The sequence below is a fragment of the Eschscholzia californica genome, unplaced genomic scaffold (assembly GCF_041429995.1).
Source record: "Eschscholzia californica isolate CP2 unplaced genomic scaffold, dmEscCali1.0.p SCAF_1, whole genome shotgun sequence".
Taxonomy (NCBI): domain Eukaryota; kingdom Viridiplantae; phylum Streptophyta; class Magnoliopsida; order Ranunculales; family Papaveraceae; genus Eschscholzia; species Eschscholzia californica.
The window spans coordinates 41,771,709-41,789,648 of record NW_028238198.1 but is presented as its reverse complement, the minus strand read 5'-3'; the positions used below and the strand labels follow the sequence as shown (position 1 = coordinate 41,789,648).

Here is a 17,940-nt window from a genome sequence, read left to right as displayed (position 1 = left end):
TATTTTTGGTTTCTTTGTATCTCATTAGTATATTTCTTCCTCATGCTTTATAATAGCACTTGAGAGAGTTAATATTATGAATTATAGATAAAATATCAAATTTTGATTGAGAATTCCTATTTGATTGTATCTTTCAATTATGTTTGGATGTTTAATTTAAAGTATGAAAGAGAGGAGAGTGAGAACACTCCAATATCTGTGCGAAGTTTCTTAAAGCGAAATATTATCAAGACAGGGAACTAAATCAATCTCGCACAAACAACTGCTCGGGCATTTGGAAAACATTAACAAAGCATGTGCCAAACATCGAATCGCACACCAGATGGGAAGTGGGAAACGGAACAAGGATAAACATATGGGAGCATCAGTGGATACCGGGATACAAAAAACTTGGGCAACCAACACAAGAAACAACAATACAATGGGTACACCAACTAATAGACGAACAAAACCAATGGAACACTACTCAATTAGCTCAACTGTTCACCACAGATATAATCAACTGCATCCTAATTATCCCAATAACAGGAGGGCAAGACATACCTCAATGGGAAGGAACAACAACAGGGAAATACAGCGTATCTTCTATGTACAATTACATTTGCCAAAACAGATCAATGGAGAACATAGATGAAACAATATGGAAGAGCATTTGGAATTCCAAAACTAATCCAAGAGTCCAGTTGTTTACGTGGAAGCTAGCACATGATATAATTCCTTTCAGAACAGTGATAGGCAAATACATGGATATCCAAGAAATACAATGCCCACTATGCAATATCGATCAGGAAAGCAGAACTCACATGATATTTCATTGTCAGGTAATTCACAGGATCATGTTTGCTCTACCCTATACAATCAGGTATGAGACTCTACCAACTACATCATTCGCAGAATGGTTTCATGAAATACAGACTCAATCAGCAAAATCAAGTCACCAAAACCCTAGTTTCATGGATATAATTTTCATAACATTATGGTTTATATGGAAGGTACGATGCGAAATAGTGTTCCAAAGGCAGAAACTGAACATTACATCTCTCATACAAAGAATATTGGCGTTCATTCAAATTATCCAAACTCAGAGCACGCCAAATATGAGCAAACAACAGGTTAAAGACCAATGGAAACCACCACCTGCAAACTATATTAAGATAAACTTCGATGTCTCTTTTACAAACGTTATGAAGCAAGCAGCTATAGGATACACAGCATATAACTCATCAGGAGATTGCCTCGTCAGAAACGCTCAAGTACTGAGAATAAGAACAGTGGACGAAGGAGAAGCTAGAGCAGCGCTCGCTGGAATCCAATGGGCAAGGGAGAGAAACCTCACGAAAATTATTCTAGAAGGAGACTCAAAGAAAATTATGGAAGCTCTGAAAGGAAGAAATTCAGAACACCATTGGACAGCGAAGGTTCCAATAGACCAATTGGTGAAAAGTCGAAAATATTTTCACGAGTTGCATTTTAACCTCATAGGAAGAAATGCAAACAATAGAACGGATAGGTTAGTTAAATTAGCTAGGAAAACAGGCCAATCTATCCATGAGGATGAGATACATCCTGATGATCATCAACTTGTAATGAACATTAATGTTATTTAATAGATTGATGGTTACCTCAAAAAAAAAAAAAAAAAAAAAAAAAAGAGAGGAGAGTGCACAAGAAAGCAACTTGAAATGTATTATGGGGAAGTTGTCCAGTAACCAAATAATTAAGTCCACAAGAGCCTATTGTTTCAAATCCAGATTTTGGTCTAATTTTTGTAATTAGTGGCTAGTCTAATTTGAGGGTTGAAACCACTGACACTTGTCAATATCGTCATTGACTTTGACACTTAAGCCAACACGTGTGGAATTTTGTCCTTACCGAATGCTACATGGATTTACTCAAAAGGTCTCGACACTTAAAAAAATTTGAACACAATTCCATTTTCTAGACTCCAGAGGCGCTCTTAAACGATGTAGGATTGTTACATCTTCTGTCTTGATAGGCCTCAACAACCACTCACCCCATCCCCTCAATTGCAGCTCCACCACCACAACCACTTCATCACTCAACCACCATAAGACTAACACCATTATACCACCGTGACCACACCTCCACCAACACCATTTTACTGTCGTCGTTGCAATTCTACCAACAACACCACCTCCATTCACCCACCATCATCACTGTCACAACTCCACTACATCTAACCACCCTCACCTTGGTCATAAATCCACCAACTGGTCTCATTGCTCTCACCATGACACCACACACCACCACTATTGTCACTCCACCACCAATAGTAACACTAACACCATTATACTGCTACCGCCATTACCACAACTATAGTAACAAACCCACCTGCCGAACCAACATTACCTTCATAATTCATTCCACCGCCTCCACCACCACCACCAATACCATAATTCCACGCGCCAGTAGCGACCGCCATAACCGCTACAACTCCAACACCACCAACACACATCCACCACCACTACTCTATTATTGCCTCGGATTATTCGGTCTGAGGCCCACGAAAAGTGCCAAGAGTGAAGGCAGGTCTGAGCGAAAACTAGGGATGCTTTTAGGGGTACCCTTACTCTCTCTCCCTCTCAAAATTTGTTTAAATTTGGGGGTTTTAGGGTCTGTGTAATGCGCGCGAAAGTATTTGAACGGGAAAACCAAGTTTTTCTTACCGAAAAGAAAATGGAGTCGTTGAAATGTGGAATCAAGGGTCCATTTGATAGTGTGAAAAAGTGAATAAGAAAGTGGTTTTCCCAAAATAATCAATTTCCGCGGTTTGGTTGGCCACTTTGACTAAGAAAAATCAATTTCTTAAGAAGAAAAAAAGTGGGCAAATGAGTTGATAATTTTTCTCAGAAAATAGGTGTTAAAGTGGTTTTCTTAGGAAACACGCTCTCTTTTAGGGATGTCAACGGGGCGGGTTTGGGACGGTTCATCCCCTTCCCAATTCCGTCCCGTTAGTAAACGGGTTTTACCATTACCGTCCCACTAATTAATCGGGGTGGATATTCAATTACCATAACCGTCCCAATTAAAAATTGCTAAACCATTACCGACCCGCCCCGCCCCGTTTAATATAAAATGCGTCGGGTCGGGTCGGGTTCAAAGTATTTTGTTTCACAAAAGTTATTTTAGTTTGAAGTAACATAACAATTGTTAACAAAATTTTGTAAGACTTTGAGTTTATCAATCATAAACACTACAACTACTTAATAATATAAAACATAAAATAATTAAATTGATAATATAAGATTAAAGTTTTAGAAACATAACCTTAAATAAAACAAATATTTAATATATAACATACTAATCGGTTCGGGGCGGAGTTTACTATCTAATACCAAACCCGCCCCGAACCCGATTAGTTTTTTTAACTTCATACCAAACCCGAACCGTTTAATTAACGGGGCGGTAAAACCCGTCCCATTAGGGGCGGGTTTGGGAAAAAACCCGCCGGTTCGGGCCAAATTGCCACCCCTACTCTCTTTCCTCTCTTGGGGGTTATTTATGTAAATTTAGCTTTTTTTTTTCTCCTTTCTCTCTTTCTGTTGTAGTCTTGCAGATGAGAGCGACGGTGAGATGCTATCATTCTTCTCTCTCCTTCCACCTTTTCTTGAAATCTCTCGCCTCACAACAATCTTCGTTCAAAGGGAGAAATTAGGGTGAAGAATCTAGCCCTAATTGAAGAAACAAAGAATTAAACACTAATTGAAGAATCAATTCAAGAATCACCCCCTAGTTGAAGAACCCTAGTTGAATAATCATGCAAGAATCAAACAAAGCTCAAGTTAGGGTTTTAATCGTTTTTTCTTCGTCTTGTTTCATCCTTGACCTAAAGCTCTGTTGAATTAGGGTTACAGATTGTTGTAACAACACTGAAGGGTTACGATTTATAAATCTCAAGTTAGAAAGAGTGGAATTTTCAAGGGCATTGAAACCGAAATTCCACTCTTTCAAATCGTCTTTGTATTACTATTGCTTGGAAGGAAGGAAGGAGGAAGTGATGGCTAATAAGTTACAGATTGAGGGAGACGATTCTGTCCTTCTAATCTCAAGACCTTCTCATCAGATGTTCGTTTCTCTCTCCAGGTACTACTCTCTTTCTCTCTCTCTCTCTCTTTAAATCTGCAGACTAATTTTATTAACAAAAATGTTGGTATCTTAATTACTTGATATGGTAATCAGATGAGTGTGGAATCTGTGAAGGAAAAGCTCTGGAAAAAATGTGGTACTTCTGTTGAATGCCATCAAGATATTATGAAACCATTTGGGGTTAGAATTAGTTTAAACTAGCACTAATTTTAAGAGTTCTTCCCATGTTTAATGCCATCAAGATATAATGAAACCATTTGGGGTTAGAATTAGTTTAAACTAGCACTAATTTTAAGAGTTCTTCCCATGTTTAATGCCATCAAGATATAATGAAACCATTTGGGGTTAGAATTAGTTTAAACTAGCACTCATTTTAAGAGTTCTTCCCATGTTTAATGCCATCAAGATATAATGAATGTTTTGTTTAATGTTTTGAAAACCCAAGTTCCTATTTGTTTTTCATGGAAGGGTTACAATTGACAAACCAAAGTGGCTACTGGCTATCATTACGGAAATATGATGTGGCTAAGTAGTATAATATAAGTACAAGTCTATATCATAAACTATACAAATGGGAAGAATTTGGAAGGTTCATGTTTACAGTTTTTCTTAGTGTGGCTTCTTATATGTGTTACATGATCTTATCTGATCCACTTGTTCTAATTTATGGAAGGTTCCGATTACATATAGTAGATCTGGATCCCTCTTCAGTAACCTCTGGTGTCTGGCTGGAAGATACTTCATTGGTGGAGAAATACTCAATTTCTGAAGAAGCCTATGACAAACTAGGTGGTGAGTTTTATTTGATTAGTGTCAATCTTGAGAGATTGTTAGGTTGTTGAGTTTGGGTCTTGGTCAGTATTCCTTGTACTGGGGAAGTGTTTTTTTTTCTTTTTAACTTCTCATTTTCCTTGCTGTTTCTTACTTTACGTAAAGAAAATGTTTTGTTTTCTAACTTTTCTTTACGTTGTATTTCTCGTTCTTGGATTCTTAACATTAACAACTCATGAATGTTTCAGGTACTTTTAGAAAATTCAAGGAAAAAATGGCTTCTCAAAACCCATACAGAGTAAAGTAAGCACCTAAGTTTTATTGTTAACATACTTAAGATCATCTTATCTTACCATGGAAACTAATTTTTTATTTTTTTACTGCTTTAAAATCAGTCCAACACTCTGTCCATTCGATGTATACCATGTAGTAGCCTCTATATATATTATGCTATCTCTTCACTAAAGTTATAAGTCGAAGATGACATACATTATGAGAAATGGATGCACAAGTGCCGGTGGAAGGAATTTATGACAAGGTTCAAATATCATTCTGAGGTGTCTTGGGTAGGAACTCATACCTAATTTCAAACAAATTGAGACATTTGATTGAGCAAAACATCTTTGAAACAAGTAAACAACCTTAGAGAGCCCCGGGTTACCACCAAAATATAAACAGAGCAGGAAATACGATGAATTTGATGTTGTGGATCATAGTGTTGCCTTAATTGAGATGGATTTTGTGTGCAGATACCAGATAACTACATGGAAGACCTTTGTGCAAATATCAAGGTTAGAAATCTCTGTCAGTTTAATTTGTGTTCCTTTCTTTTAGTTATCTTTTCCTTCCAGTGGCAGTTACCATATCTACCATGAAATGTTTTATGTGGATGTACTTGTTTGATACAAAAAAATGAATCTACCTTCACCCGATGCTGAGTGTGTCAGGGCTCATTTGTCAAGTATAATATTATATTCTTTATATATGAAATAGATAAGGGAATAGTAACAGAGATATGTAAGTTGGTTACAACTATGTTAACGCTGATGTTTTATTAGACTATTAGTGTCTATTAACAGTATTAGTGGCATTAAAGGTTTAAGAGAACTCTATCGCGTTAATTGATGAGAGATTGTAAAAAAGTATATTAATGGATTTACTTGGTTTCAGTGAAAGGATAAGTAGCACAGTGAGAGAAAATGGTAGTTCGGGGATTCCTATTACTTAGAATCAGAAAATTTTTCAGCTTTAGTCTGTAGCCTCTTAGTTGATGGTCGTGAAAATCCTGAGCTAAAATAAAAGAATTTCGCCCTAGATAATTATTAAAAAGGTGCATAACGTACATAGTGGTTTCATATTTCATGGATAGCCTACTTAAATGGGTTTATGGGTTGTTTATTTACTATCAATGGTAATTCTATTGGAACTTCCATTATAACGAAGGAGCTGGGATAGCCTACTTAAATGAGTTTATGGGTTGTTTATTTACTATCAGTGGTAATTCTGGAATAACATGTTCAATTCGTAAATCTCAGGTTTTTCCTTTGATTTGTTTTACTGAATTGCATAAAAACCTAAACATTGACCATCACATTTTTTTTTACTTGGAAGAACAAGATCTTCTAATTGATTTTCTTGATGGTACCGATGAATTCAAAGTCTTGACTCTTGGCTCTTGACTATCACTTTTTTTATATAAAGCTGTTGTTGTCTTCCTTTCTTGCAACTCATTAAGCGTAGCTATCATTACTAGAAGACATGTTGCTTTCTTGTCCTATCACATACTTGTTATATCATTTTATTAAAGAAGTTTCGATATTACCTTATGCAAATACATATATTCTATTTGTCCACCAATAATTAAGGGAAGGGTTCCACAATCATGGGGAGTGATGCTTAAGACATGGTGTATATGTCTTGTTTTACCCAATAATTGATTTTTTTTCTTATTTACACTACTGCACCTGCTTCATAATAGTGATGCGTAAGAAACTTCAATGTGCTATGTAGTATATTGTTCCATCAATATTCGAGGGAGGATTATACATTTGTCCGTTGTGATGCTTAAGAATTAAAACTTTAATGTGGTATACCACATTGTTCCATCAACATTCGAGAGAAAGATTATAGATTTGTCGGTTCTGATGCTTGAGAAATGGAACCTCAATGTGGTTTACCACATTGTTTCGTCGAGAAAGATTTTACATTTGTTGGTTGTGATGCTTGAGAAATGGAACCTTAATGTGGTATACCACATTGTTCCATCAATATTTTCGGGAAGGATTATATATTTGTCGGTTGTGATGCCTAAGAAATGGAACTTTAATGTGGTATACCACATTGTTCCATCGATATTTTCGGGATGGATTTTACATTTGTTGGCTGTGATGCTTAAGAAATGGAACTTTAATGTGGTACGCCACATTGTTCCATCAATATTTTCGGGAAGGAATATACATTTGTCCGCTGTGATGCCTAAGAAAATGGAACTTTAATGTGGTATACCACATTGGTCAATCAATATTTTCGAGAAGGATTATACATTTGTCGGTTGTGATGCCTAAGAAATGGATCTTAAATGTGGTATATCACATTGTTCTATCAATATTTTCGAGAAGGATTACAGATTTGTCGGTTGTGATGCCTAAATAATGGAACTTTAATGTGGTATACCACATTGTTCCATCGATATTTTCGGGATGGATTTTACATTTGTTGGCTGTGATGCTTAAGAAATAGAACTTTAATGTGGTACGCCACATTGTTCCATCAATATTTTCGGGAAGGAATATACATTTGTCCGCTGTGATGCCTAAGAAAATGGAACTTTAATGTGGTATACCACATTGGTCAATCAATATTTTCGAGAAGGATTATACATTTGTCGGTTGTGATGCCTAAGAAATGGATCTTAAATGTGGTATATCACATTGTTCTATCAATATTTTCGAGAAGAATTACAGATTTGTCGGTTGTGATGCCTAAATAATGGAACTTTAATGTGGTATACCACATTGTTCCATGAATAATTTCGAAAAGGATTATACATTTGTCGGTTGTGATGCCTAAGAAATGGAACTTTAATGTGGTATACCACATTGTTCCATGTGTATTTTTGGGAAGAAATAAATATTTGTCAGTTGTGATGCCTAAGAAATGGCATTATAATGTGGTTTACCATATTTTTCCATCAATATTCTTGGGATGGATTATACATTTGTTTGTTTTGATACCACATTGTTCCATCAGTATTTTCGGAAAGCTTATACATTTATCGGTTGTGATGCCTAAGAAATGGAACTTTAAAGTGAAATGCCTAACATCTGTCGAATATAATTCTTTAGAAATGGAACTTTAATGTGTTATACCATATTGTTCCGTCAATAATTGAGGGAAAGATTATATATTTGTCGGTAGTGATGCTGAAGAAATTGAACTTTAATGTGAATATTGTTTCATCAATAATTAAAGAAAGTATTATACACTTGTCGTTAGGGATGCTTAAGAAATGGAACTATAATTTGGTATATCATATTTATTTATCAATAATCGAAGAAGGAATATACATTTGTGATTTGTCGATTGTGATGCTTTAGAAATGAATTTTTAATGTGCTACATACCATATCGTTGCATCAATTTTCGAGGGAAGAATTATACATTTTGCGGTTGTGATGCTTTAGAATTGAATCTTTTACATGGTATACCACATTGTTCCATCAATATACGACTGAAGGATTATACATTTGTCGGTTTCAGTGCTTAAGAAATGGAACTTTAATGTGGTATACCATTACAATATATTTTCTTCAATAATCGAGGGAAAGATTATACATTTGTCGGTTGTGATGCTTAAGAAATTGAACTTTAATGTGGTATACCAATACAATAAATTTCCGTCAATAATCGAGGGGAAAATTATACATTTGTCGGTTGTGATGCTTAAGAAATTGAACTTTAATGTGGTTTACCATATATTTCCATCAATAATCGAGGGAAAGATTTTACATATATACTTCCATCAATAATCGAGGGAAAGATTTTACATACCTGTGTAGTGATGCCGAAGAAACAGAACTCTGACGTGGTATACCATATATTTTCATCAATAACCGATTGAACGAGACCTTGTCATGGAGGTTGGTCAATGGTTCTTAGCCCATCAGATATTCTAGAAATGTATAATCTTGGGGATGTTGGTCATTCATCATCCTAATGGACTTTCTTTTTTGTCACTAAGTCAATATTTTCACAGCTCTTCCTTTTGAACACAGTATGCTGCATTGTAGTACTTGATTCTTTATACATGAGTCGCTAGCTGATATTTTATTTACGATGAAAAAACTGATTATGTCTTCTGGGAGGCGCTGAATCAACATCTTAAAGGCTGGAAATTCAGCTTATTGGTGTAAACCCGAAACAGTTTTCTCCTTCAGTATATAGAATGTATTAGACTATAAAGGTTTAATGGATAAGCAAATAATTGTCTGTTTCTAGAGTAAGATAATGACTTCGGAAATAGTTTTAGATCTTGGAATGTAAATTGATTCCTCTAATAGGTAACCAAGTAAATATTTGTTTTGGTGACTCGAGAAGCATCGCTTCGAAAATAGTTATAGATCTCCTCTCTTGATGTTGACGAAAAACTGCTTAGGAGAAAAAAAGGTTAGTTAATTTTAGCCAGATTGTTTGATTTACGTTACAACTTGAGCATAATTTTATGGTTTTTGATTGACTTGTCCTTTATACTAATAATATAGACCGTAGACCTGACATGTATTTTTAGTTATTAATCGCTTGATGGCTTAAACAGGAGTAAGCAATTTAGTTTGCACTTGAAAAGTTCAAAAGCATTGACAAGGCTGCAATAATTTTTTTCTAGAATACAAACAACAACATAAACATTAGATATAATCGCAATAATGTGAGGGTAGAACTACATATTTGTTGGTTGTGATGCCTAAGAAATGGAACTTCAATGTGGTATACCAATTTGTTCCATCAATGTTTTCGGGAAGGATTAAACTTTTGTTGGTTGTAATGCCTAAAAAATGGAATTTTAAGGTGGTATACCACAGTGTTGCATCAATATTTTCGGGAAGGATTATACATTTGTTGGTTGTGATGCCTAAGAAATGGGACTTTGATGTGCATACCACATTGTTCCAATCAATATTTTCGGGAAGGATTATACATTTGTCGGTTGTGATGCCTAAGAAATATAGTTCTACAATGATAGATTAGTTATTTCTAATGAAAAAGTGAAGAGTTCATATAACATTTGACAAAATATGATGCTTTTCTGATATTGAATTGCAGGATAACATGATTATTGAGGTGAAGGAGGGAATAAATTGGATGGTTAAAAAGGCGAGCTTCGTTTAAAAATATGAAGGTAATTCTCTTTCTAGTTAAACATATCAGTCGTATAGTATCTGCAGTTGCTCTCTCATCACTTATCACTATTAGTTACATAATGTCTATAGTCGTCAATCACGCATAAAAAACTCTGGCTGAGTATATTGTAACCTTGGCGGTTATTTTGTTTTCTATTTCATGGGATTGTCTGAGATCGTCATAAACATATTAATATGCCAAGACATTAGTATGAAAGATGCAAACGACCTGTCAAAGCTAAAACACCTTTTAGGAAAATTTAGGAACCGTACATGATAGTCTGGCAGACTGTCGGCACAAAATTGAACTGACAGTAAGGCACACAATCATTTTTCCTATGCACAATGGATGCAATTCAGACTTGCTGTCTCAATAGGATTTAGTAACCGTGGAAGTATTTTTAAGCTGTCATTATTAATGAATAAATTATAGAAGTAGCGCGTGGGTGAAATTATTTTCATATTTTTCAGTAGTAAAATTTATTTGTATGACTTAGTCTATCGGCCTCCATCAAACAAAAATCCTACTTATGTCCCTGCTTGGTGGTGTGTGACTGTGTGTTTGATGAAAATGGTGGGCGTGTGTGTGGTGGTTTGGCGATGGAGGAAGTGGTGGAGGCCTGGTAGTGGAGGCAGCGACGGGATTCAAACAACAACATAAACATTAGATATAATCGCAATAATTTGAGGGAAGGACTACATATTTGTTAGTTGTGATGCCTAAGAAATGGAACTTCAATGTGGTATACCAATTTGTTCCATCAATATTTTCGGGAAGGATTAAACTTTTGTTGGTTTTGATGCCTAAAAAATGGAACTTTAAGGTGGTATACAACAGTGTTGCATCAATATTTTCGGGAAGGATTATACATTTGTTGGTTGTGATGCCTAAGAAATGGAACTTTAATGTGCATACCACATTGTTCCAATAAATATTTTCGGGAAGGATTATACATTTGCCGTTTGTGATCAAGGAATCAAAAGTCGAAAAATTTCGGTCGAAATGACCGAAATTTTTCGGTTTTTCAGATCATCGAAACAAAAATACACTTACAAACTTTTCGTGTAAGATTTCGACCGAAATCTCATGAAATTTCGCTTTCTTCATCGTTTTCTTCTTGATTTCTTCATCAAACCTTCTTGATTTCTTCTTCATAGCTTCATGTTTCAGATTTTATGGGTGGGTTTAGGGTGAAGAAGAAGAAAAGAAAGAGATTAGGGTTTCCTAGAAGAAGAAGGAGAGAGAGGGGCGACTGTTGGAAGAAAGGTTAGGGTTTTGGGTTTTTAAGTTATAAAGTTAAAAGCACCCCTTAAAAGTTATCTGGCACCCGTTCCTTCACTGTCCCAATGTCTTGAAGGGGTGCCAGAAACTATTTTTAGAGGCGCCTTAAAGAACCTGACGCATACTTACAATCATCTTGTTGCTTAACCCCTAAACAATTTCTTAAGTGTATAAATAGCCCCTCAATCTAACAGAATAGGTTAAAAATAATTAGATTTGCCCCTAAACTAACTACTTTATTGCAGATTAGCCCCTAAAGTAAGTGGTTTAGGGTTATTAGAGGTGAATAATATAATTTAGGCCCTAAATGATCTCAATTTACCCCCTAAACTAACTATTCTATTGCAAATTAGCCCCTAACATAAGTGTTTTAGGGTTATTAGAGGTGAATAATTACATTTAGCCTCTAAATTAACTACTTTAATGCATATTAGGCTTCTAAGATACTAACCTTTCATATTAAAGAGACCTTAATAAGGATACTAACATTTCCACAAATTTGTAAAGTTTCTACATAGACCGAAACGTTTCCACGAAACGTTTCCACTTTTGGACTCATCGAAGTTTCCACCGAAACCGAAGTTTCATTCCTTGTTTGTGATGCCTAAGAAATGGAACTTCAATGTGGAATACCACATTGTTCCACAATATTTTTGGGAAGGATTTTACATTTGTCGGTTGTGATGCCTAAGAAATGGAACTTTAATTTTGTATACCACATTGTTCCATCGATATTTTTGTGAAGGATTATACGTTTGCCTAAGAAATGGAACTATAATGTGGTATACCACATTGTTGCATCAAAATTTTTCAAGAAAGATTTTACATTTGTCGGTTGTGATGCCTAAGGAATGGAACTTCAATGTTGTTGATTTCCATCAATATTCGAGGGAAGGATTAAACATTTGTCGGTTGTGATGCTTGAGAAATGGAATTTTAATGTAGTATACCATATATTTCTATCAACAATGGAGGAAAGAATTATCCGTTTGTCGGTTGTGATGCCTAAGAAATGAAACTTTAATGTGGTATACCACATTGTCCAATTAATGTTTACGGGAAGGATTATTCATTTGTTGGCTATAATGCTTAATAAATGGAACTTTAATGTGTTATACCATATATTTCAAATCAATAATCGTGAGAAGGATTACACACTTGAGGGTAGTGATGCTTAAGATATGGGAGTGTGGTATATACCATAGTGTTCCATGAATAATCGAGGGAAAGATTATACGTATGTCTGTAGCGATGCTTAATATATGTAAATTTAATGTGATATATCTTATTGTTCCATCAATAATCGAGGGAAGTATTATACATTTGCCGGTAGCGATGCTTAAGAAATGGAACTATAATATGGTATACCATATTTAGCCATCAATAATAGAGGAAGGATTATACCTTTGTCGATAGTGGTGCTTAAGAAATGAAAATTTTATGTGGTATATACCCTATTGTTCCATCAATATTTGAGGGAGGAATTATACGTAATTCTGTTGTGATGCTTAAGAATTGAAACTTTAACGTGTTATACCACATTGTTCCATCAATATTCGAAGGAAGGATTCTACATTTGTCGGTTTTGATGCTTAAGAAATGGAACTTTAACGTGGTATAGCAATACAATATATTCCCATCTGTAATCGAGGGAAGGATTATACATATATGTGTAGTGATGCTGAAGAAACAAAACTTTAACATGGTATACCATATTATTCTACTAAAAATCGAGAGAAGGATTATACCATTGTCAGTTGTGATGCTTAAGATATTAAATTTTAATGTGGTATGCCATATACTTTCATCAATAATCGATGAGAGGATTATACAAATGTGCATAGTGTTGGTTGAGAGATGGACTTGAATGTGGCATACCTTATTGTTGCATCAATAATCGGGGGAAGTATTCTACATTTGCCGGCATTGATGCTTAAGCAATTGTTTTAATGTGGTATGCCATATTATTTCTTCAATAATCGGGGGAATGATTATAAATCTGCCTATAGTGATGCTTAAAAAATTTAGGTTGTGTTTGATAGCAACTAGGGGAAAGGAAGAAAAATAGAGAAAAATTTGCTCGGAGCAAATTTTTCACAGAGAAACATTTACCTTATAGACACTTTTGCATTTTCCGATGTTTGATCCGTAAAGAGAAAAAATTCTAATTTTCTATTTTCTCAATTTTCTATTGTTTGTTTCACGGACCCAAAAGTTTTTGTTTAGATATAGAAAGAGAAGCAAAGCAAAATACAAGTTGATAAGAAACAATAAAATTAATACAAAACACAAATTCGGTATGTTTATCAAATTCAATATTGTTCATCATGGTTATTAGGGGTGAAATCAGGTTGTATTCAAGTAACTTTGCCAGGTAAAATCGGATAGTCTTTGTTGATAAATCTTGAAAATCCTGCAAAAGGTATGAACCAGTGTTTTTTCTTACAGACAAAATTCTTTGTATATCTATGGTGGTGATAATTGATTGTAGTAGGGTAACATTTAAAGTTATCAGTTTTTACTCTACCATTAAAGTTTGGATGATAGATCATTGAAATCTCTACATGGACATTACTGTTAGATGGTGATTAAAGAACCATGGGTAGTACTTTAAGGCAATGGAGATTTATTACAAAAATAAAAGCTCTCTCTGAATCTAGAGAGAGAATACTACTTCAATAAATATTTTGAGGTTATCTTTCAGCATCTTCACTCAGTATTGGTATGAATAAAAAAAACTTAATTGAAGATTGTGAAGACCATAAAAACCCCTCTCTGTCTCTCTCTCTCTCTGCAACTTTTGTGAAAGGAGAAATTTGAAATTTTGGAGTGGGAAGTGAGGTATATGCATTGAAATAAAGTGAAGGCTTTTTTGGGAAGTGTGTTAGGAGTCAGATGAAGAATTGAAGTATGAAACCCAGGACTAGAGAGAGAAAGTAGTATTGAGAGAGAGGTAAGTGGCAGAAGATGGGACGTTTATGAGGGAAACAACGACAAACTTTTCTTTGAAGAAAGTTTTTCTCTGTTATAAGGCGGGTCAATAGTTTCTCTACTTTTGAGGAAATTCGGGAAAAAATAGTCACGTGACAAAAGATTTCACTTTCCCAGTTTTGTCAATCAAACACCGGTAAAATTCTATTTTAGAGAAAAAAATTCTTATTTCCCCGGGAAAATGGTCTATCAAACACACCCTTAACTTCAATGTAGATTCCATATTTTTCAATCAATAATTAAGGGGAAAAGTATTCATCTGTGGGTAGGGACGCTTAAGAAACAAAACTTTAATAAGCTTGAGAAGTATTATAAATTTGTGGGTAGTGATGCTTAAGAAATAAAGTATTAATAACCGAGGGAAAGATTATACATCTGTGGGTCCTATGCTTAAGAATGAAACTTCGATGTGGTATGCAATATTGTTCCTAAAATAACTAAGGGAAGGATTGGAAATTTGTCGATTGTGATGCTTACGAAATGGAATTTTAATAACTGAGGTAAGGGTAGTACATCTTTGGGTAGTGATCCTTAAGAAATAGAACTTGTTGAGTTTGATCATTGATACACTAACAAATATAGTGGTGATTTAAGTCGTGCACGATTTTGCCTGTTGAATTCAACTATATTATAATATAGTTATAATATAATAGTTTTCAGTTTTTGTTGCTTGATTTATGCTTTTTTGGTTTGCTGATGCGTACGAACATGAACGATAGTTTACGACAGGATAAGGAGATTAAGAGATACGTTACTAAACAACCATTGGGATTACACAATTTGTACAATAGCATCAGATTTGTTCCTTGTGTTACCAAATGCCATAACAAGCGAGCCAATCAAAAAAAATTTCGCCTATTGACCCATTTGGTTGAGATGCTGCATCTTCCATTATAATGCCTTAATTGTGTTTGGTGGAAGCTAGTCAGGGGTTGCAAGGTAGTCTTTCATGTATAACTTGGTTCTTGTAATGTTTGTTATCAGTTGCATAATCATTTGCAATATGTCATCTTACGAATTACTCAATAGTAACGCCTGAGAGGATTAGGACATATCATATACAGACTATATGGACATAGTCATTAGAAAAAGAAGTTATCATAGGATGGTAACAATTGATAGAAAACTTCAGTAAGAACAAAAGAGATCATTAAGGCTCATATTATGTATGCTGTATCAAGGAGACCATGCCATGGAGGTTGGTCGTTGGTTCTTAGCCCATCAGACATTTTAGAAATATATAACCCGTGGATGTTGGTCATTCGTCATCCTAATGGGTTTTCTTTTTTTGTCGCTTCGTCAGTTTGATTCAAAAAGAATAAACTGAATTTGTAATTGTTCAATAATAGCAGCCCTTCTTTGTGAAGAAAGTATGCTGCATTGTGGTACCTGATTCTTCATACAGGAGCATCGGTGGCTGGTATTTTAGTTACGATGAACAAACTTATTGCATTATGTCTTTTTGGAAGAACATTGTTGATACAATGCATTAAAAATAAATGAAATAAAGTATGAAACTTCAACAATAAATAACATGTAATTTATGAAATTACAGCTAGGTTCGAAGATTTCATATGAAACCCTAGAGAGAGAAAGTGGGCGGCCAGAGGAAGAAGACAATGAAAAAAGAAACTGTTCTTCAAACCCTAATCTATTAGGGAAGTTTTGAGGGCGCCCCCGTAATTGTAAAAGGCACCTCTCTCAAGGCAGACGCCTTTGACATTTACGGAGGGCGCCTTTACCTTCCTTTGTAGTTATTTTGCCTTCAAGTCTTTTAATGTTATGGATTTGCCATTTGACCCTGACCTAACTATGTGATTGCAATTTACACCTCAAACCTACTGATTTTGTAACAAATCCGTTACTTTTTTTCCTTTTTGCCCCTCATATAAACTATTTTCATCCATAATAGTACTATAACTATAACAATGTTCTCTTTAGGCTTCATGATGGATAAAATATATTAGTATATACAATTCTAATATATTTCTATTATTTTTGTGGTTTTGTAAAACTTCCACACTGACAGAAACGTTTTCACGAAACATTTCCACTTTTGGGTCGACCGATATTCCACCGAAACCGAAGTTTCATTCCTTGCATACATTATGAGAAATGGATGCACAAGTGGCGGTGGAAGGAATTTATGACAAGGTTCAAATATCATTCTGAGGTGTCTTGGGTAGGAACTCATACCTAATTTCAAACAAATTGAGACATTTGATTGAGCAAAACATCTTTGAAACAAGTAAACAACCTTAGAGAGCCCCGGGTTACCACCAAAATATAAACAGAGCAGGAAATACGATGAATTTGATGTTTTGGATCATAGTGTTGCCTTAATTGAGATGGATTTTGTGTGCAGATACCAGATAACTACATGGAAGACCTTTGTGCAAATATCAAGGTTAGAAATCTCTGTCAGTTTAATTTGTGTTCCTTTCTTTTAGTTATCTTTTCCTTCCAGTGGCAGTTACCATATCTACCATGAAATGTTTTATGTGGATGTACTTGTTTGATACAAAAAAATGAATCTACCTTCACCCGATGCTGAGTGTGTCAGGGCTCATTTGTCAAGTATAATATTATATTCTTTATATATGAAATAGATAAGGGAATAGTAACAGAGATATGTAAGTTGGTTACAACTATGTTAACACTGATGTTTTATTAGACTATTAGTGTCTATTAACAGTATTAGTGGCATTAAAGGTTTAAGAGAACTCTATCGCGTTAATTGATGAGAGATTGTAAAAAAGTATATTAATGGATTTACTTGGTTTCAGTGAAAGGATAAGTAGCACAGTGAGAGAAAATGGTAGTTCGGGGATTCCTATTACTTAGAATCAGAAAATTTTTCAGCTTTAGTCTGTAGCCTCTTAGTTGATGGTCGTGAAAATCCTGAGCTAAAATAAAAGAATTTCGCCCTAGATAATTATCAAAAAGGTGCATAACGTACATAGTGGTTTCATATTTCATGGATAGCCTACTTAAATGAGTTTATGGGTTGTTTATTTAATATCAATGGTAATTCTATTGGAACTTCCATTATAACGAGGGAGCTGGGATAGCCTACTTAAATGAGTTTATGGGTTGTTTATTTACTATCAGTGGTAATTCTAGAATAACATGTTCAATTCATAAATCTCAGGTTTTTCCTTTGATTTGTTTTACTGAATTGCATAAAAACCTAAACATTGACCATCACATTTTTTTTACTTGGAAGAACAAGATCTTCTAATTGATTTTCTTGATGGTACCGATGAATTCAAAGTCTTCACTCTTGGTTCTTGACTATCACTTTTTCTATATAAAGCTGTTGTCTTCCTTTCTTGCAACTCATTAAGCGTAGCTAATCATTACTAGAAGACATGTTGCTTTCTTGTCCTATCAC

At 34.8% G+C, this 17,940-nt stretch overlaps 1 protein-coding gene across 29 annotated transcripts in view; it reads left to right on the top strand.

The window, feature by feature from the left end:
- Window positions 1-3,501: 3,501 nt before the first annotated feature.
- LOC147566914 (tubulin-folding cofactor B-like) overlaps window positions 3,502-17,940 on the top strand; it is a 30,721-nt gene continuing 16,282 nt past the window's right edge. For 6 of the 29 annotated variants that reach the window (XR_015230593.1, XR_015230595.1, XR_015230592.1 and 3 more), the window contains exons 1-8: window positions 3,507-4,104; window positions 4,781-4,899; window positions 5,127-5,181; window positions 5,274-5,444; window positions 5,628-5,669; window positions 10,197-10,272; window positions 16,576-16,728; window positions 16,912-16,953. Coding sequence is in view for 5 of the 29 variants with exons in the window: in XM_086653488.1 (XP_086509614.1) it covers window positions 4,019-4,104; window positions 4,781-4,899; window positions 5,127-5,181; window positions 5,628-5,669; window positions 10,197-10,206 (312 nt within the window). In the remaining 24 variants the exon portion in view is untranslated. The other 23 variants (XR_015230603.1, XR_015230607.1, XR_015230601.1 and 20 more) reach the window with 12 other exon arrangements.